Source organism: Bufo gargarizans, chromosome 4, assembly GCF_014858855.1.
Source record: "Bufo gargarizans isolate SCDJY-AF-19 chromosome 4, ASM1485885v1, whole genome shotgun sequence".
In the NCBI taxonomy this organism is placed as follows: Eukaryota; Metazoa; Chordata; class Amphibia; order Anura; family Bufonidae; genus Bufo; species Bufo gargarizans.
In genome coordinates, this window is record NC_058083.1 from 98769827 (window position 1) to 98792651 (window position 22825).

Here is a 22825-nt window from a genome sequence, read left to right on the forward strand (position 1 = left end):
TTTTCCAGAATGAAGCACTGGATTGTTTAGTAAAATATGTCATTACATACAGCTCAGCTAGCCCTACAAGGGATTCTACCTGGAGTAACAATGAATTTCCTGGTGACAGATTCCCTTTAAACCTAGATGATGAAACATAATTTTTATGGGAAAATGTATCTGATTATAACTTACAATGACTTAACTGGTTTGAAGAGAAGGTGGAGCTTTTCAAACATCCTTAAAGGGGTTATCCCATCTTAGACAATGGGGGCATATCGCAAGGATATGCCACCATTGTCTGATAGCTGCGGGTCCCAGCACCTACAAGGAGAACGGAGCAGAGAAAGTGGGGGAGGGCGCACTGCACATGCTCAGCCGCCCTCCGTTCATTTCTATGGAGCCGCCTAAAATAGCCGAGCGCTGGCTCGGCTATTTCCGTCGGCCCCATAGAAATGAATGGGAGCGTTGGCCGCGCATGTGCGGTGCGCTCCCATTCACTTAAATGGGAGAGGCGGGGAGCTGTGCCTGGTGGTGGTCGGACCCTGGGAAACCCGGGGTCCTCCAGCCACAACTCTCCCCGGCTCCGTTCTCGTTGTAGGTGTGGGTCCCAGAGGTGGGACCCGCACCTATCAGACAATGGGGGCATATCCTTGCGATATGCCCCCATTGTCTAAGATGGGACAACCCCTTTAAAGGGGTTGTCTCACTTAGGCAAATGGCATTTATCATGTAGGCAAAGCTAATACAAGGCACTTACTAATGTATTGTGATTGTCCATATTGCCTCATTTGCTGGCTTCATTCATTTTTCCATCACATTATACACTGCTTGTTTCCATGGTCACGACCACCCTATAATCCATCAGTGGTGGCCGTGTATAATGTGATGGAAAAATTAATCCAGCCAGCAAATGAGGCAATATGGACAATCACAATACATTAGTAAGTGCCTTGTATTAGCTTTGCCTACATGATAAATGCCATTTGCTGAAGTGATACAACCCCTTTAATTAGCAATCTATCGTTTTGTGTTTACAGCTCCTTTGCAGACCTACAGTATGTCCTAGTTATTTGTCATGTATAACTTGTTAACCTACCAAATGTGTTGGTACGAATTAGGGGACATATTGATGGGAGTATGATTGTAGAATCAGACCACATAGGGTTTGTTTGCAGTCTCTTACCACGGGGACACATACATGCAAATTTATTAAAAAGGACAAACTACAATTTCACATGGACATAAGTATTCAGATCCTTTGCTGTGACACTTGAAATTTAGGCCTTCCATGTTGTTTTGATCATCTTTGAGATGTTTCTACACCTTGGAGTCCACCTGTGGTAAATTCAATTGATTGAACATGATTTGGAAAGACACAACCCTTTCTATATAAGGTCTCACAGCTGACAATGCATATCAGAGCAAAAACCAAGCCATGAGGAGGAAAGAACTGTCCATAGAGCTCAGAAATGGGATTGTGTGGGGGCTAGGGTTGCATCGGGTATCCAACTATCGATACCCAATCACTACTTTTAGATCGATTCAATACTAGGTTGGGGGGGGGGGGCACTGCACCGCCAATGGAGATAATAAACCATTAATACAAATGTAGGCTGATACGGTACGTGATACGGCCGGCACCAAGCCTCAATGACAGGGCACTGCGATCCCCGTCAATTAACCTCTCAGGTGCCGCAGGGTCTCCTCCCCTCCTTCTCAGTATCTTTATTGGTGGCAGTGGCAACTTCCAATCAGAGCCCCAGCAGTGAAATCGCGGGGCTCTGATCGGTTACCATGGCAGCCAGGACGCTACTGAAGATTTACATGGCTGCCATGCAGAGAGCACAGGGCAGCAGGGACAGTGTAAAGTCCTATTCACCCTAATAGATCTCTATTAGGGTGAATAGGACAAGGGTTCTAGCCTCTAAGGGGGACAATAGTTATTAAATAAAAAGTAAAAAAAAATAAAAAAAATATATTAAAAGTTAAAATCACCTCCTTTCCAAATTTTACATATAAAATAAAAAAACATAATAAACATATTACATATCGCCACGTTCAAAAAAGTCCAAACTATTAAAATATTAAAAAATATCTCCTATGCAGTGAATGCCGTAACAGAAAAAAAATAAAAACTGTGCGATTCGATTTTTTGTCACCTTGTCCCCTAGAAAATAGGATAGGACTCTTCTATCATGGGCAGGACGTTCCATAAAATGCGGAATGCGCATGGCTTTTTTGGTGTTTTTATTTTTTTCACATGGTATCGAGCATCGTAATACGTTTTTTATGATATCGAAATCGAATCAAAATTTTGGTATCATGACAACCCTAGTAGAGTCGCATATTTAGAGAAGGGTACAAAATTTTTTTTGCTGCAGTGAAAGTTCCCAAGACCACTGTGGCCTCAATAATTCTTAAATAGAGGAGGTTTGGAACAACCAGGACTCTTTCTAGAGCTGGCCATCCCACCAAACGAAGTAATCGGGGGACAAGGGTCTTGGCTGAGCTGTAAAGGTCCTTGAATGGCCCACCCAGAGCCCTGACTTGAACCCAATCCAACCCAATCCAAAATGGCTGTCCACCGACAGTACCCATACAACCTGACAGAATTTGAGAGGGTCTGCAGAGAAGAATGGCAGATAATCTTGTGGCATCATATCCAAGAAGACTGGAGGTTGTAATCACTTTCAAAGATGCTGCAACTAAGTCCTGAGTAAAGGGCCTGAATACTTATGTGCAGTTGCAGTATTTTAGTTTTTCTTTTTCTATAACTTATCAAAGATTTCAAACTTTCTCTTTTTACTTTGTTATTATGGGGTATTGAGTGCAGAATGATGAGGAAAAACTTGAATTTATATTATTATTTTAGCACAAGGCCGCAACATAAAATGTGAAAAAAGTGAAATTGAGATTTTCCGAATACATTATGTGTGTGACTGTATGTGTGTGTATATATATATATACAGTACAAACCAAAAGTTTGGACACACCTTCTCATTCAAAGAGTTTTCTTTATTTTCATGACTATGAAAATTGTAGATTCACACTGAAGGCATCAAAACTAGGAACACATGTGGAATTATATACATAACAAAAAAAGTGTGAAACAACTGAAAATATGTCATATTCTAGGTTCTTCAAAGTAGCCACCTTTTGCATTGATTACTGCTTTGCACACTCTTGGCATTCTCTTGATAGGTCTAAATGAAAAATTCAAAAACATCATTATAAGATAATTTATGAGCCTTAAAATGATGATAATTTTTTAAAAAAAAAGTTAAAAAACATAAAAAATTAAGAAAATATAAAAGTTTAAATCACCCTCCTTTCCGTATAATTAAAATAAAAATACCTAAAGAACAATAAATATAAACATCCTGGGTATCACTGCGACTGAAAACGCCCATAACATTAAAATAAATAAAAAAATAACAATACGGTGAATGGCGTAAAGGAAAAAAGGGTCAAAATTAGGGATCGACCGATATTGATTTTTTAGGGCCGATACCGATACCGATAATTTGTGAACTTTCAGGCCGATAGCCGATAATTTATACCGATATTCTGGGAATTTTCATTTTTGAAAAAAAAAATTAAAATTCCCACAAATCTGCTGAAAATTAATGTTTATTGTTAATGTGTATTTTTATTTTTTTTGTAAATCTTTCTTTTTCATTTATATTTAATATTTTGGTGTTTTTATTTTTATTAATTACTTTATTTATTTTTTTAACTAACTTTTAGCCCCCTTAGGGACTAGAACCCTTGTCCTATTCACCCTGATAGAGCTCTATCAGGGTGAATAGGAGCTCACACTGTCCCTGCTGCTGTGTGCTTTGTGCACACAGTAGCATGGAGCTTATCATGGCAGCCAGGGCTTCAATAGCGTCCTGGCTGCCATGGTAACCGATCGGAGCCCCAGCATTACACTGCTGGGGCTCCGATCGGAGGAGCAGGGGAGAGGGAATCCTGTGGGGGGCGCACTGCGACTGGGGTGGGGTGGGGCGCACCACTGTTTAATACTGGGGGGGAGGGGGGGCGCACTGCGCCACCAATGCTTAATACTCTGGGGGCTTGGGGGGGAGGCGCACTGCGCCACCAATGTCTGATACTGGGGGGCTTGGGGGGGGCGCACTGCGCCATGAATGTCTGATTTGGGGGGGCGCACTGCGCCACCAATGAAGCTTAATCTCTAATTTATTCATATACAGGAGGCGGGAGCTGGCTGCAGGATCACATAGCCGGCTCCCGACCTCTATGAGCAGTAGCTGCGATCCGCGGCACCTGAGGAGTTAACTACCGCAGATCGCAGCTACAGCTCATAGAGGTCGGGAGCCGGCTATGTGATTCTGCAGCTCCCGCCTCCTGTATATGAATTAATGTGAGATTAAGCTTCATTGGTGGCGCAGTGGCCATAGCTCCTCCCCCCCCTCTTGTCCCCTGTCCTCCCATTGGCTGGAGCGGCAGCAGCAGCACAGGGGGAGGAGACACTGCTCCTTCTCCCCTGTGCTGCTGCTGAGGGAACACGGAGAGCGCTGTCAGCAGCGCGATCTGTGTTCCCAGGACGTTATCGGAATATCGGCAAAATAAATGCCGATACCGATAACGTTCAAAATCCTGAATATCGGCCGATAATATCGGTAAATCCGATAATCGGTCGATCCCTAGTCAAAATGGCCAATTTGCCATTTTTTCATTGCTTCTCTTACCCAATACAATTAAATAAAATGTGATCCAAAAGTCACGCACACTCCAAAGTTTATATCTTTACACTATTTACACATAAAAAAACCAATACATATGGGGTATCGTTGTAATCATACTGACCCAGAGAATGAAGGGCATTGGTCAGTTTTGCCGTAAACAAAACGCTGTGGGAACAAAACCCGTAAAACGGTGGTGGGATTGTTTTTTTTTTTTCTTTCCAATTCCACCCCATTTGGAATTTTTTTCCAGCTTCCCACTGCATTTCATGCGATAATTAATGGTGGTATTAGAAAGTACAACTTGTCCCGCAAACAATAAGCCCTCATACAGCTATGTGACTGTAAATATTAAAAAGTTATGGCTCACGGAATAAAGGGAATAAAAATGAAAAGCAAAAACAAAAAATAAGCTCTGGTATCCTAAGGGTTAACGACATCTGTTCCATTCAATCACCACCGGCTGAGTGGACATGTTTTTTTCAGTTGGAGTGAATGAGACTCCTCTGGCAGTCCTTATATCCCTTGGAAACAAACAATTGCCATGCCATGTTGAAATCCAACATGCCTGATCCTGTAAAAAAACGGATCCTGTTGCATCAGTTATGCATAGGATTGCAACGGTTCCACTTTTTTAGTTGAACCGTCATCCGTTTGAGCCATTTCCGTCTTCCGTTTTCTTAACAAAAGTACTTTGCAGGACTTTTTTTTCCCGTCTAAAAAATGGATCTCAGACGGAAATGGCTCAAATTGATGACAACTGATGCAACGGGATAGTTTTTTTTTTTTTACAGGATCCTGTTTTTTTCTCTTTCTCTCTCTTCTTTTGACGTATCAGAAGAACGGAAAGCTAAACGGTGATGTGAGCTCAGCCTTAGATAGTTTTCTGAGAGTTTGACTGACTGTATCCATCTTATATAATTTATTTCTCCAGGTCCATTTATTGGCTTGTTCATTAACACATGTGGATGTCGGAAAACTGCAATAATTGGGGGGTTCCTCACGTCTCTCGGCTGGGTACTAAGCGCATTTGCCACCAATGTGCACTTCCTATTCTTTACATTTGGGGTGACAGCAGGTAAGTAACGGATTAGTTTTATATAGTGATTGAAAGGATTTATATTTGTCCACTGCAATATATGACCTTCCTAGGCTCCTTTTTGTTCCAAATGTCATCTGACATATACCTTATGCCCTTTTTTTTAGGTATTGGAAGTGGAATGGTATATCTACCTGCGGTGGTGATGGTGGGTCAGTATTTTCAAAAGCACCGTGCTCTAGCACAAGGACTTGGCACCACAGGTACTGGGTTTGGGACATTCCTTATCACCGTGCTCTTGAAGTACTTGTGTGCAGAGTTTGGCTGGAGAAATGCCATGATAATTCAGGGTGCAGTCACCCTCAACCTGTGTGTATGTGGAGCGCTCATGAGGCCTCTAGAGTCCAGAGTGCAATGCAGTGTGGAGACCACAAGTGATCACCAAGGTAAGAAGGAAGCCTCACTGCTAGATGCTGTGAAACCCAATGACGAGGATGGAGAGTGCAGAACGGATACTGCAGCTTCATGGGGCAAGGAGGACACAAATCACGAGATGGTCATAAAGAAGACAAGCAGACTTGGAATCCTGAAGTCCTTGACTCGAATAACTGTGTCCATCAAGTCCGGCTTTTGGACCTGGTATTCTAGTTACTTTGGGGCAGCCTCACTTTTCACTAACAAGGTGTTTGTAGCATTTGTCTTATGGGCTCTGCTGGCCTACTGCAGCTTCGTCATTCCATTTATACACCTCCCAGAGATCGTGGAGCTGTACGGTATGTCTGAACAGAACAACATATTTCCTCTGACCTCAGTTATTGCTATTGTGCATATTTTTGGAAAAATTATCTTAGGTTTTCTCGGAGACCTGTCCTGTGTCAGTGCCTGGAATCTCTTCATTGCTTCCAATTTTACCTTCGGTATCTGCATCCTAATTCTTCCTCTTATGCAAATATATGCCGCCCTGGCTGTGGTCTGTGCACTTATAGGGTTCTCAAGTGGCTACTTCTCCCTCATGCCTGTTGTGACTGAAGATTTGGTGGGCATCAAGCAACTGGCAAATGCCTATGGGATCATCATTTGTGCCAATGGGATATCAGCCCTGTTGGGGCCTCCATTTGCAGGTAATATCAGAATTTCTATCACATGCCAAACATGTTGATGTGTATGTTTCATATTCATTACAACTGCCAGGCACTCTTTACCTGCACTAAGGACACACACTGGAAGAACTGTACCTTCCTTTTACCTGAAGACATTATTGAGCAATTATTCTTAGATAATGATAAGGAATACAACCATGTTGTTGAGCCGAGTGCTTCGTGAGGGCATGTGAGGAACATATTGTGGTGGAGTTTGGTAAGAGGCATGTACAATAGTCAAAGAGAAATGAAAGGACTATACAAACAGACCCGGAGGTTATGTATTGGGTGCGATATGAAGAGAAAATCCAAGTGTTCTCCATCTCCTGTATTGGAAGTGCCACGTACTTTAACACTTTTCTTGGCTGTGATGATAAGCCCTGCAGCACATCCTTGTAGAACCAAATGTATACAAGTGACATTATATTAGGGTTTGGCTACACCGAAATTTTAGTTGTGACACATGTATTGCAGTGTAGCAGGGCAGCCATGGAAATGAATGGGGTCACGGCACGACTTGCAAGTTCGCCATGACTGCGACCCAGAATCGCAAAAAATCCAACACTGCTGGATACTTTGCAGTTCTGGGGTCTATGGGTGCCCTGCTACACTGTGATACTCGAGTGCATGGCAAGTGTAGCTGAACCCTAAAGGGGCTCCACACTATGGCTGCTTCCACACATGGCGGAGGTAAACCACCTTATCTCTGACATGTTCTAGACTGGTATATTATACAGAGGTGATGGAAGTGTCCCGTTATTCCTTATTATGTCTGTAACTGCACAGGGCACAAACCAAAGGGCGCAAAAGTTAACCCAGGCTTTGAGGAGGGAAGCTTACTAATCTGCAAAACTTTTATTTTCTCTGGGTAACAGTTGAAGGGCTTGTCCAGGATTAAAAAAGTGTGAAAGAGGAGGGAAGGTGATAAAAAAAATACTCGCCCGTCAAATCCCTATCGCCAATCACTCTGGTAGTCCCTGACAATTTTTGTCTACCTTGCTGCTGCAATCACATTCCATACGCACACATGACTACTGCAGCCAATCCCAGGCCACAGTGGTCTTGTATCGACCAAATAGGCATCACCTGCTGAGGTTAGTGACTGCATGCAGCGGTTATGTGAGTGTACGGAACGTGATTGCTGCAGCAAAGACTAGGGGCCACTGCATCATCCACAGCGCAGTGCAATAACAGTGCAAATGACCAGGATATATCATAATTAGGCTTGAGAGAATCGACCTTCAGGTCATAGATCCGAAGTCGATTCATACAGATACCTTGATTTTATTGCTGTTTCCGTACAGCATTAAAATGTATTGGCTCTGTGGAGCCAAAGTTCTTTTCGCCCAAAGTCGGGCGAGACTTCGGTGAATTAGTGCGGTATTCCTTTCCACGTTTGAAAAACAATTTAAAATATCAATCGGAAGTGGGCTTTGTTTTTCAATACGCCGATATGAATACAGTAGTAATTCATCGAAGTCTTGTGCGACTTTGGGCGAGACGAACTATGGCTCCACCGAGCCAATACATTTTAATGCTGTATGGAAACAGCATTAAAATGGAAGTATTTGAACAAATCGACTTCGGATCTATGATCCGAAAGTTGATTCACTCAAGCCTGAATATAATAAACATTAAGGCCTCATGCACACAACAGTTTTTCGGGTCCGCATCTGCGGCTCCGTGTGCTGTCCCCATCCTTTGCTCCGTTCCGTGGCCCCGCAAAAAAAATATAGCATGTCCTATTCTTGTCCGTTTTGCGGACAAGAATAGGCATTTCTACAATGGACCGCCTGTTCTGTTCCGCAAATTGCGGAAGGCACACGGGCGGCTTCAGTTTTTTCCTGATCTGCGGTTTGCGGACCGCAAAAAAACGGAACGGTTGTGTGCATGAGGCCTTAGGGGAAGATTTATTATGTGTGCTTATTCTACGCCTCTTTTCATCAATGTTTGTAGACACTAAAAATGGCTCAAAGTGAGACAAATGTATCCAAAGTCACATATTACTTGATAAATAAGGCGCATCTATGAAAAAGTTCTGAATTACACCACTGTCAGAACTAGACGAGGTAAAAAGTGAATAATAGTCTGGGTCAGATTTGACGAGACCATCTTGTTCCCAAGATTTCTGCATTTTAGTTCATGGGGCTGTGTGTGCTGTGATACTGTGGCACATGTAGCTGCTGTTTTTTTACAAAAACTGCATAAAAAATAGCATGCGTTTTGTGAATACAAAAGGGTAAACACATAGGAAAACTGTATGACATTAATTCATAAGTAGACTTAGATTAATGTAATTTAAAGGGAACCTATAATGTGGATATTTGATTATAATCTAACTAATTATATACAATCATTAACTACTAAAAAGTACCTTAGATGTATTCACTTACTGGTGTGACAGATGGTTATCTCATAATATACACACAAAGATGCCGCATGCTAATGAGCTGATTCGAGTCCTGCGTGATGTCATTGAGTCCAGCGTATATTTGATTCAGAGCTATAGCCACTCCCCTGCCCACCTGCTGCTGATTCATATGGAAACAAACTGTCATTCAGCAGCAGGTGGGCGGGGAGAGTCAGGAGCTCATGAATATTCAGGACTCATCATTATCAGCTGGAGCTTTTCAATACAAGATGTTGGCAGATTGACTGGGTCAATTAAAGAAAGTGACCCAGCATTTTGCAAAGAGAATCAGTCACTTATTTATGTTGCCCTTAGTTAGGACACCATAAAACTGGTGGCAGGTTCCCTTTAACCACTTCAACCCCGCTAGCTGAAACCCCCTTAATGACCAGGCCACTTTTTACACTTCTGCACTACACTACTTTCACCGTTTATCGCTCGGTCATGCAACTTACCACCCAAATGAATTTTACCTCCTTTTCTTCTCACTAATAGAGCTTTCATTTGGTGGTATTTCATTGCTGCTGACATTTTTACTTTTTTTGTTATTAATCGCAATGTAACGATTTATTTGCAAAAAAATGACATTTTTCACTTTCAGCTGTAAAATTTTGCAAAAAAAACGACATCCATATATACATTTTTCGCTAAATTTATTGTTCTACATGTCCTTGATAAAAAAAAATGTTTGGGCAAAAAAAAAAAAATGGTTTGGGCAAAAGTTATAGCGTTTACAAACTATGGTACAAAAATGTGAATTTCCGCTTTTTGAAGCAGCTCTGACTTTCTGAGCACCTGTCATGTTTCCTGAGGTTCTACAATGCCCAGACAGTAGAAAACCCCCACAAATGACCCCATTTCGGAAAGTAGACACCCTAAGGTATTCACTGATGGGCATAGTGAGTTCATAGAATTTTTTATTTTTTGTCTCAAGTTAGCGGAAAATGATGATTTTTTTCTTTTTTATAGTTTTTTTCTTACAAAGTCTCATATTCCACTAACTTGCGACAAAAAATAAAAAATTCTAGGAACTCGCCATGCCCCTCACGGAATACCTTGGGGTGTCTTCTTTCCAAAATGGGGTCACTTGTGGCATAGTTATACTGCCCTGGCAATTTAGGGGCCCATATGTGTGAGAAGTAGTTTGCAATCAAAATCTGTAAAAAATGACCGGTGAAATCCGAAAGGTGCTCTTTGGAATGTGGGTCCCTTTGCCCACCTAGGCTGCAAAAAAGTGTCACACATCTGGTATCGCTGTACTCAGGAGAAGTTGGGGAATGTGTTTTGGGGTGTCATTTTACATATACCCATGCTGGGTGAGAGAAATAGCGGAAAATGATGATTTTTTAATTTATTTTTTTCCTTACAAAGTCTCATATTCCACTAACTTGCGACAAAAAATAAAAAATGGAACATATAAACGTTAACTTTTTGAACTAAACATTAACCTTTTTGCTTACTGGTGTTTTTTTTTTTTTTTTATCTTTATAGAACTAACCTCTGCTTCCCCATGGGTCAATGTGCAAAGCGCAAATCGCCCAAAGATGTGGCGAAGTGCGTTATGCACTTTGTCCCAGGTGAAAGGAGAGGTTTGCAGCAGCTGTATGTGAATGGGCCCTAATAGCCCTGTGTGCCTGTCCTGGTGAGATGTGATCCCTATGCTAAGTGTACCTGTGTGTGGTACTTCCGGAAACACTCTCCAAAGCATAGGGCAGGGTGGTCAGGACAGTCAGGACAGAAATAGCGGGTGTCACGCCTTATTCCACTCCTGCTACAGACACGACATTTTTTTCGGGGTGGCGGTCGGTTTGAGGTACCAGCAACGACACTGGAGAAATGTCGCTCGTGTAGACGGCTAACTACACTGGTGGATGGGGCCACGGAACCTCCTGGGTACAGGAGGTTCGCGATGATCTCTTCCTGAAATTTGAGGAAGGATCCAGTTCTCCCAGCCTTACTGTAGAGAACAAAACTATTATACAGAGCCAATTGAATTAAATATACAGACACCTTCTTATACCAGCGTCTGGTGCGGCGGGACACTAAATACGGAGCCAACATCTGGTCATTGAAGTCCACCCTCCAATTTGGATTGTCGTGTCTGCGTGAATGGAGGAGAGCATGTAAACGTCACGCTTGTCTCTCCATTTCACCACGAGCAGTTCTTCGTTACACAATGCAGCCCTCTGCCCCCTTGCAAGATGGGTGGTAACGAGCCGTTGGGGGAAACCCGCGCGACTAGTTCGCGCGGTGCCACAGGCACCAATCTGTTCTAGAAACAAATGCCTAAAGAGGGCCACACTTGTGTAGAAATTGTCCACATAAAGATGGTACCCCTTGCCAAATAAGGGTTACACCAAGTCCCAGACTGTCTTCCCACTGCTCCCCAGGTAGTCAGGGCAACCGACCGGCTCCAGGGTCTGATCTTTTCCCTCATAGATCCGAAATTGTGGGTATAGCCTGTGGCCCTTTCACAGAGCTTATACAATTTGACCCCATACACGGCGCGCTTGCTTGCGATGTATTGTTTGAAGCCAAGGCGCCCGGTAAAATGTATAAGGGACTCGTCTACGCAGATGTTTTGCTCAGGGGTATACAAATCTGCAAATTTCTGGTTGAAATGGTCTATGAGGGGCCGAATTTTGTGGAGCCGGTCAAAAGCTGGGTGGCCTCTGGGACGGGAGGTGGTGTTGTCGCTAAAGTGCAGGAAACGCAGGATGGTCTCAAATCGTGTCCTGGGCATAGCAGCAGAGAACATGGGCATGTGATGAATTGGGTTCGTGGACCAATATGACCGCAATTCATGCTTTTTAGTTAGACCCATGTTGAGGAGAAGGCCCAGAAAAATTCGGAAACTTGGACTGGTTTCTACCGGAAAGACTGGGCATAAGAGCTTCCCGGGTTGGCGGATATAAATTGTGTGGCATACCGATTTGTTTCAACCACGACTAAGTCCAAGAACTCCGCAGTCAAGAACAGCTCAAAAAATCCCAGGGCTGAACCGATCTGAGCTGTCTCAACCCGAACTCCAGACTGGGCGGTGAAAGGGGGAACTAATGGTGCAGCTGAAGTTGGGGACTGCCAATCAGGGTTTGCCAGCACCTCAGGGATTCTAGGGGCTTTACGGGCCCGTCTTTGCGGTGGCTGCGACGGGGTCACTACTGCTCGTGCCACCGTACCAGCTTCAACTGCCCTTCTGGTGCTCGCCACTTCACCAGGTTGTACGGCAGTGCTGGTACTAGGTCCAGGGAGGGCTGCGCTGCTGGTGTATGCCTCACCACGTAATCCAACAGCACCAGCCCCACTCTGCTGCTCTCGAAGCGGATCCTGCGCAACCTGTGGTCTAGCGACACTGGGCCGGGTACGCCTGGTGCTATCAGGGACCTCAGCCTCCTCGTCCGAACTTTGGGTCAGAGAGCCACTGCTTTCTACAGGTTCGTATTCTGACCCGCTGGATTCGTCAGATGAGGGTTCCCATTCCTCATCCGACTGGGTCAGAAGCCTGTAGGCCTCTTCAGAAGAATACCCCCTGTTTGACATTTGGGCAACTAAATTTAGGGGTATTCCCTGAGACTACCCAAGAAAAAAAGCAAGCCTGTCTTACAAATGGGAGGCTAGCGAAGTACTGGAGGCCGCTGCGGTTGATAAAAAATATCAAAACAGATTTTTTTTATCGCCGCAGCGCGTGTAAAGTGATTGTGCAGTGATCAAAAAAATAAATAATTTTTTGTCACTGCGGTGGGGCGGGCGTGGGTGAACGCACGTGTGGGCGACCGATCAGGCCTGATCGGGCAAACACTGCGTTTTGGGCGAACTAAAGTGACACTAATACTATTATAGATCTGACTGTGATCAGTTTTGATCACTTACAGATACTATAAAAGTACAAATGCTGATTAGTGATACGCTAATCAGCGAATAAGGGACTGCGGTGCGGTGGGCTGGGCGCTAACCGATCGCTAAACTACCTAACCGAGGGACCTAAACTATCCCTAAAACCTATCAGTCAATACCAGTGAAAAAAAAAAAGTGACAGTTTACACTGATCACTTTTTTCCTATTCACTAGTGATTGACAGGGGCAAGAAGGGGTGATCAAGGGGTTAATTGGGGTGCTGGGAGGTGATCTGGGGGCTAAGTGTGGTGTTGGTGGGTACTCGCAGTGATGTGTGCTCCTCTGCTGGAACCAACCGACCAAAAGAAGGAGCAGAGGAGCACAGCAGCCATTTAACACATCATATTTACTAAATATGATTTGTTAGCTGGCTGCTGATTCGTTTTTTTGAAAATCAACAACCTGCCAACCACGATCATTGGCTGGCAGGTTGATGATGAACTTGTCTTTGAAATTTTGCCGGCCCGCGATGCGCATGCGCGGGCCGGCTTTCCCCGAAAACTCGCATCTCGCGAGAGGACGCACCGGCGCGTCCGCCCAGAGAAACAGGACTGCCGCAAAGACGCAATCCTGCGTACGGCAGTCCTGAGCAGGTTAAGTCTGCTGTGTTTTTGCCATTGCTGAAATAAAACTCACCTATCCCCAGGTATAGTTGTTCAAAAATAGCATGTGGTATTTTGATGCCTTTTTTGCCGCACTAAAAACTCAGCACATCTGTGACATGTGCCAGCATCCTAAGCACGGGTACTATGTAATGTACCTCAATATGCTTTGAAAGATGCAAGGACTCCTGGGTAGCCCCTTTAAGGGTGTGGATACACGGTGACACTGGTCGTGTGACAGCTGTCGTGACCAGGTTCTCAGACTTGCGGTGATCCCTTAAAAATGAATGGGATTGCCACCCAAGTCACAAGAAATCCAGCAGTGTTGCAGCAATCCCATTCATTTGTACGGGATCACTGGTACTCTGAGAACCTGGCCACGACAGCTGTCACACGACCAGCGTCGCCATGTCGTGTACCCTAATGCTTGAGAGTGAATTGAGCTTCGGCTCATAGATCTCAAGTTGATTCGTTCAAAAATGTTGTTATTGCTGCACAGCATTAAAATGTATTGGCTCCATGTAGCCAAACGGTCTCTGCCGAAGTTGCGCGAGACTTCGGTGAATTACTACGGTATTCCAATTTGCATATTTAAAAACATTTTAAAATAGCAATCCAAAGTGGGCTTTGGTACTGGCTGGTACCACGGTACCAAAGCCCACTTCGGATGCCTATTTTAAATTGTTTTTAAATACGCAGATAGCAATACCGTAGTCTCGTGCAACTTCGGCTGAGATTAATTTTGGCTACACAGAGCCAATACATTTTAATACTATACGAAAACAGCATTAACAACAATGTTTTTTAATAAATCAACTTCAGATCTATGATTCAAAGCTCGATTCGCTGAAGCCTACCACAAATACATAGTTTTTTTCTCGCATGTTCTAATTTATCTTTTGCTATTTTTTTATTTTTTTTCATTTTGACATCAGCCCTGATTTCTATTCACCTCAGTAACAATCGCAATGTGAGGTTTCGGTGGTATTATTTCTTAGCCTGTGGTGATTGTCGCCTCTAAGCCATCTTCTTTTTCATTGGCTGATTGGTTTTGTGACTTTCCAGTCATAGAAATGTTCTTATTAGGTTGGTCTATGAAAACAAAATCACAGAAATATAGTGGCAAATATGGGGGAACTGCTCAAACCCCAAACACTGTAGCGTGTTTCTCATTGGGGGAGCAGTCCCACCGCATGTGGACCGCAGCAAACGACTATCCCCAGCAAAACATGCGTACAATGGAGAATGCCGGCGCAGTCCACATGCACCACAAAGGCATCCTACACATGACGAAGCATTGTGCAAATGAAAATATAATATAAATCACAGAGAAAATGCACCAAACGGATATGCCACTGACTATACTAGCTAGTCATACAAGCAGATATTAAAAGCTGAGACTTTTGCCAATATATTCCTGTCAGGAACACATCGGAGCCCATCATGCACCACGTCAAGGTCACTCAGCATGGCAAGGGTCCTACCACTACGCTAGCTATGGTGTGAACACAGTCTAAAGGTGATGAAATCCAGCTCACAGCCAAGCTTCCACACAACCGCATAGCAGGACAACTAATACAATGTGAACAAAGCAAGACTGTAAGCCACACCCATATCAGACCGTGTGATGGAGGTTACCAAGTGCAAAAGAGAATGTTTAAATGCCAGGTAAAGGCACATACACTACATATAAAACAAAATCACAGAAATATAGTGCCAAATATGGGGGAGCTGCTCAAACCCCAAACACTGTAGCGTGTTTTTCATTGGGGGAGCAGTCCCACTGCATGTGGACCGCAGCAAACGACCATCCCCAGCAAAAAATACGTACAATGGAGGATGCCGGCGCAGTCCACATCCACCACAAAGGCATCCTACACAAAACGGAGCATTGTGCGAATGAAAATATAATATAAATCACAGAGAAAATGCACCAAACGGATATGTCACTGACTATACTAGCTAGTCATACAAGCAGATATTAAAAGCTGAGACTTTTGCCAATATATTCCTGTCAGGCATCTAAACATTCTTTTGCACCTGGTAACCTCCATCACATGGTCTGATATGGGTGTGGCTTACAGTCTTGCTTTGTTCACGTTGCATTAGTTGTCCTGCTATGCAGTTGTGTGGAAGCTTGGCTGTGAGCTGGATTTCATCACCTTCAGACTGTGTTCACACCATAGTTAGCGTAGTGGTAGGACCCTTGCCATGCTGAGTGACCTTGATGTGGTGCATGATGGGCTCCGATATGTTCCTGACAGGAATATATTGGCAAAAGTCTCAGCTTTTAATATCTGCTTGTATGGCTAGCTAGTATATTCAGTGGCATATCCGGTACATATTGGTGCATTTTCTCTGTGGTCTATGAAAACACATAAAAAGTCGCAGCAAGGTACAGTACAGACCAAAAGTTTGGACACACCTTCTCATTCAAAGAGTTTTCTTTATTTTCATGACTATGAAAATTGTAGATTCACACTGAAGGCATCAAAACTATGAATTAACACATGTGGAATTATACAAAAAAAGTATGAAACAACTGAAAATATGTCATATTCTAGGTTCTTCAAAGTAGCCACCTTTTGCTTTGATTACTGCTTTGCACACCCTTGGCATTCTCTTGATGAGCTTCAAGAGGTAGTCGCCTGAAATGGTTTTCACTTCACAGGTGTGCCCTGTCAGGTTTAATAAGTGAGATTTCTTGCCTTATAAATGGGGTTGGGACCATCAGTTGCGTTGTGGAGAAGTCAGGTGGATACACAGCTTATATTCCTACTGAATAGACTGTTAGAATTTGTATTATGGCAAGAAAAAAGCAGCTAAGTAAAGAAAAACGAGTGGCCATCATTACTTTAAGAAATGAAGGTCAGTCAGTCCGAAAAATTGGGAAAACTTTGAAAGTGTCCCCAAGTGCAGTCACAAAAACCATCAAGCGCTACAAAGAAACTGGCTCGAATGCGGACCGCCCCAGGAAAGGAAGATCAAGAGTCACCTCTGCTGCGGAGGATAAGTTCATCCGAGTCACCAGCCTCAGAAATCGCAGGTTAACAGCAGCTCAGATTAGAGACCAGGTCAATGCCACACAGAGTTCTAGCAGCAGACACATCTCTAGAACAACTGTTAAGAGGAGACTGTGTGAATCAGGCCTTCATGGTAGAATATCTGCTAGGAAACCACTGCTAAGGACAGGCAACAAACAGAAGAGACTTGTTTGGGCTAAAGAACACAAGGAATGGACATTAGACCAGTGGAAATCTGTGCTTTGGTCTGAGTCCAAATTTAAGATCTTTGGTTCCAACCACTGTGTCTTTGTGCGACGCAGAAAAGGTGAACGGATGGACTTTACATGCCTGGTTCCCACTGTGAAGCATGGAGGAGGAGGAGGTGTGATGGTGTGGGGGTGCTTTGCTGGTGACACTGTTGGGGATTTATTTAAAATTTAAGGCATACTGAACCAGCATGGCTACCACAGCATCTTGCAGCGGCATGCTATTCCATCCGGTTTGCGTTTAGTTGGACCATCATTTATTTTTCAACAGGACAATGACCCTAAACACACCTCCAGGCTGTGTAAGGGCTATTTGACCATGAAGGAGAGTGATGGGGTGCTGCGCCAGATGACCTGGCCTCCACAGTCACCGGACCTGAACCCAATCGAGATGGCTTGGCGTGAGCTGGACCGCAGAGTGAAGGCAAAAGGGCCAACAAGTGCTAAGCATCTCTGGGAACTCTTTCAAGACTGTTGGAAGACCATTTCAGGTGACTACCTCTTGAAGCTCATCAAGATAAATGCCAAGATTGTGCAAAGCAGTAATCAAAGCAAAAGGTGGCTACTTTGAAGAACCTAGAATATGACATATTTTCAGTTGTTTCACACTTTTTCATTATGTATATAATTCCACATGTGTTCATTCATAGTTTTGATGCCTTCAGTGTGAATCTACAATTTTCATAGTCATGAAAATAAAGAAAACTCTTTGAATGAGAAGGTGTGTCCAAACTTTTGGTCTGTACTGTATGTAATGCAACAATTTTTACGTCAGGTCCTGGTTGGAAATTATTTGCATAATATTATAATTAGGCGACAATTTAAAAAGGCACACTTAATAAATGTTGCAGATACTATAGGGGAGAATTATCATTACCTTTACGCCTGAAAAGTGGCATTAAAAAAATCACAGGTGCGACTTTTTAAAAAATCGTCTCCCCTTTTTCGTGGTCTTCGGCACTTTTCTCCTAGTTTATGATGTGGCGTAAACTGTTCATAAATTAGGCACATCCTTCAGCAGCGCAGGGGATATCAAGATCGGGGAAGAAAGCGCCAGTCTTGGTAAATATCCCCCTATATGTGTAAACAAAGGAATAAATCACAGTGCAAATTAACCCTTCAAAGTGCAATAATGTAGTGAGTTTCATGACTTTGCATAGTAGCAATATGAGCAAATGTCCATACTACAAAGTACCCTTGCTCCAGGGACTGCATGTATTTGTATTGGCGTTTTTGCCCCAGGAGATGCATTTTTTTGGGTCAATGGCATTTTTTTCAAATTGCAGCACCTCTGGGTCTAGCATTTTCCCTCATAGACCTCCATTGTTGTTTTTTTCCAGCTTCAAAACACCACATGGGCAATGGTGTTTTTGCATGCCTACTGAGAAAGTAACATCAAGGGGCTTGAGGGGGGCACATACTTTCATCTAAAAAAAAGTGGCAGGTATACAGAAAAACAATCAAAAATGACAGGTTCTAAAACACGATATGGGCAAAAACATCTAAAAAAAGGCTCCAAAAAATTCCTTGAGATGCCTGACCACAGGTCTACTGTACTGTCAGCATTATGTGAGTGCAGTATAGTAGACCGATCCTGTGAGTCGGGTCAGAGAAGCAGTGTTTGGTCCGGGAAATGTGGCCATCATGTGGAGCGTGTTTCCTGGACCTAACATGCTCGTGTGAAATTAGCAGTAGGGTTTTTTAAATCATCCAAGGATTTTAGCAGAAATATCACCCACTTGAATGTACTGTAGTTGTGAAATCTCTCTGTGTATGTGAGAGGTCAGCTCAGCTGCTTTGTGTTATATGATGAAAGACATTTTGCAAGGGATTGAGTCATTAAACCTATTAAGATATTATTTAGTAAAACCAGTCAGCAGTAGAGCTTCCAGTCCTGACTGTAGAAAAATAAATTGGAATAAAAGAAATGTGTTAAACTAAATCAAGGTCAATTACAGTCTGAAGAGACATGTGGGGTCATTTATCAAACTGGTGTAAAGTAGAACTGTCTTAGTTGCCCGTAGCAGCCAATCAGATTCCACCTTTCATTTTCCAAAGGAGCTGTCAAAAATGAAAGGTGGAATCTGGTTGCTATGGGCAACTAAGCCATTTCTGATTTACTCCAGTTTGATAAATAACCCTATTGATGTCTTATAGGTAGCTGAAAAACAGAAAATGCCCAATTTTAGGGCCCTCAGGATAATTTCACAAGTACTCAATTCTGTCAGTGGACCGACAAAAATCCCTGTAGGGGTCCTAAACTAAATAACTTTATTGTTACATATCTAAAATCTAAAGACCTACGGGGATAGGTTAAAACTCAGTTCTGTGACAGGCTCTGCGCCCACAAAATAACCAAATGGTCCATAAAGTGTGAGGTGGCACCAATTGCAAGTGAGGAACCGTCACCCCCCTCTCATTGCTGATAGTTTTAACCTATCCCTGTAGGTCTTTAGATTTTAGATATGTAACAATAAAGTTATTTAGTTTAGGACCCCTTCAGGGATTCTTATAGGTAACTGCAGCCATTAAACTGGTTTCCTAGTCAATAAACACTTCCAGGGAGATTTATTTGTACACCACACGAGTGGCGTGTCAGTCCTCCAAGTGCACACCAGGATTAGTAAACCTTCCCTACTGCTGGTTCATTTGCCATAAGATTAGGGCCTCACGCACACGACAAGATCCATATTGCGGTCCTCAAACCATAAACCACAAACCACAAAATACAGATACCTTCCATGTGCAATCTGTAATTTAATCACTCCCATCATTAGAAATTACTATTCTTGACACATAGAAAAGAATAGGTCTGTGACTGTGTGCATTCCGCAAATAATGTCGATCGGATATGGATGCAAAATACGATTGTGTCTTTGAGGTCTTAAATAATGTGGGACAGAATGGTGGCTCAGTGGTTAGCACTGTTGCCCTGGTCCAGGATTCTGATCTGACCTAGGGAATCATCTGCATGGAGTTTGTATGTTCTGTGTGTGTGTGTGGGGGGGGGGGGGTATACAGGTACTCCAGTTTCCTTCCACACTTCAAACATATAACGAGAGGCTTAAGGGTGCTGTGACATGCAGCCGTTCTCCTCAGCAACATGGGGAGAAGTGATCGCTATTCCATTGCTCGTCCCCATGCTGTACTGTGGGTTGCTAGCGGCATAATTAGACAGCACGATCTGCATGCTGAAAGAACTGGATTGCCCGATGAACGAGTTGTTCGCTCGTTCATCGTGCAATTGGCATGCAACATCTTGCGACATGCAACATCTTGGATGGACTGTTGTGTCGCAGTGCAGCAGCATAAGCTATCATTATAAAAATTGTCCCGCGACTACTGTCACCGTGTAGCCCTAGTCTTAGGGTGCTGCCATTCACAGTTTTGTGTTGTAGGTTTTTTTTGGACCAAAAAAAGCCACTTCATAATACACTTGCCTTGAGCTCAGTGTTTTTGTATTGCTTTTCTTTAGGTTTTGAGCCTTTTTTATCCATACAGTGTGTTTTATCACCTGGCATTTATCTTCTTTTTTTTTTAAACTTTGCTTTTTTAATAGGAAATCATGTAACCCCTTTTAATATCACTTTCTTTGTGGAGCAATACAGGGAAAATACATTGATACAAAAAATACCATAAAAAAAATGCCATTAAAAACAAAACACACACTGGCACATATGTTTTTTCAAGCAGAGCAAAAAAAAAAAAGTATGTCTTTGGGACAGTAATACTAGATAATAAGGGAAAAAAACACCAGACCCAGAGCATGCTACGACTTCAGAAAAATGCCATTGACCCAAAAAAAAAAAAAACACCTCAAGCTGTGTTTCATATTTTCCATAATGCACCAAGAAGCATAAAACCCAGCAAAAATGCCAAACATTAATTACTGGGTGACATCAGCCTTAGTTTGGATTTGCATACAGTTTTTGTGGCATTTTTCAGCACTTTGGGTGTGTGTTTTGTGCCCATGGTGTTTTTCTTTTTTTTTCAGGCTTTTTCCATCCCCTTCTCTATCAAGAAAAAAACATTTTGAAAAAATATGCAATTTACAATTTAGGACGGGTTCACATCAACATTACGTTATTGCCCCTGCAGGGGCTGAGTCAGGACATTATACAACAAGAAACAATTTTCAAAGTAGAGTTGGCTTTCTTGATGTAAAGCTCCAAGGAGTGAGCACATGAAGCTCTTCTCACTTCCTCAGCTAGCACAAGAGTCACACTGACTGAACTAGGGTCGGACCTAAGTACATCACCTAGCTTCCTACAGGGGCAGAGTCAGAACATTTTACAACAAGAAACAATTTGCAAGTACCCTATTCTAACAAAATAAATAATCCTACATCTGAATGAGAAGAAATACAATTACAGCTTATCAAGTGACCTAAGAGAGACCAGAACTGAACCCTATTTCTCGGGTTTAACCAATTTCTGTTTGTCTTAGGCTTTGTCATTGTCCCAGCAGGATTTTGTTGCCTTTTAAAGGGAAAAATAGAGTAGTCTATTGTGCAATGCTTTCCTGTGGGGAAAAAAAGACTGACCAATCAAAGAGGATGTTCGGGCTACAGATATTGATGACCTATCTTCAGGATAGGTCATTAATATCAGATCGGTGGGGGTCCGACACCCTGCACGCCCATCAATAAGCTGTTTTGGGCAGCCACGGCACTGGAAACTTTACAGTATATGGAGCGAAAGCAGAAGGCTCTGTACACAGTCTGATTTCCGATACCTGTGTACTGCAGCCAGGGTTGCCAACCTTCCCTTTAATTTTTTTCTGGACAACTGAACCAGACATCATGAACAGACCAAACTTTTTGTGGCCATACACTTCGCCCCTTTTTTGAGACCATGGCCTCATTCCACAACTTCAAAATGTCCTTATGTCCAAACATATGCACTAGATTTACAAACAGCTATGATGTATGTGACATGCTGAACTTTCTGCCATCTTTTCTGCAGCCATGTAATAAAGAGTCGGTGACATGATGGTGTATGGCATATGACCACTGAGGACAGTGACAGCCCGCAGCAGTAATGTGCCATATATCGACACATTCCCCAGTAGTGATAAAGATCCTCATATTGTCCCCAGAAGTAAAGAGGCCCCTCTAAAGTGAACCGAGTAGTTATAATGCCCCCATTTATTTCCCCTGGCAGTTAAATTGTCCCCTATAGTGCCCCAGTGGTTACAGTGTCCCATATAGAGCCACCAGTTTTCATAACATCCCCTATAATGCACCAAATAGTTATAATGCCCCATATAGTGGCCCAATAGTTATAAAGGTCCCCTATATTGCCCCCACCCCCAGTGGTTATAATGGTCACCTACAGTGACCCCCAGTAATTATAAAGGTCCTCTATATTGCCCCTCAAAGTTATAATGCTCTCCTATAGAGGTCCACTAGTTATAACGCCTCCCAATAGTGCCCATTAGATGTAATGCCCCCAATATTGCCCCCAGTAGCTATAAAGGTGCCTTATAATGCCCCCTGTTATTATAATGCCTCTCTATAGCGCCCCAGTAGTTATATAATAGTACTCTGTAATGCCCCCAGTAGCTATAATGATCCCCTATAATGCTTCCAGTAGTTATAATGGACCCCTGTAATGACCCCAGTAGTTTTAATGGACCCCTATAGTGATAATGGTCCCCTATAGTACTCCCATGAGTTTTAATGGTTCCCTATAGGTCCCACAGTTTCTATAATGGTTGCCTATAGTTCCCACAGTAGATATAATGGTCCCCTATAGTTACCCGGTGGTCTATAGGTGTGATT

General features: G+C 43.0%; 1 protein-coding gene across 7 annotated transcripts in view; it reads left to right on the forward strand.

The window, feature by feature from the left end:
* Positions 1–22825, forward strand: part of SLC16A14 (solute carrier family 16 member 14) — a 122443-nt gene that overhangs the window by 98259 nt on the left and 1359 nt on the right. For all 7 annotated transcript variants that reach the window (XM_044292428.1, XM_044292426.1, XM_044292429.1 and 4 more), the window contains 2 exons: positions 5623–5766; positions 5895–6848. In XM_044292428.1, the coding sequence (XP_044148363.1) occupies positions 5623–5766; positions 5895–6848 (1098 nt within the window). The remainder of the gene's footprint in view (positions 1–5622; positions 5767–5894; positions 6849–22825) is intronic.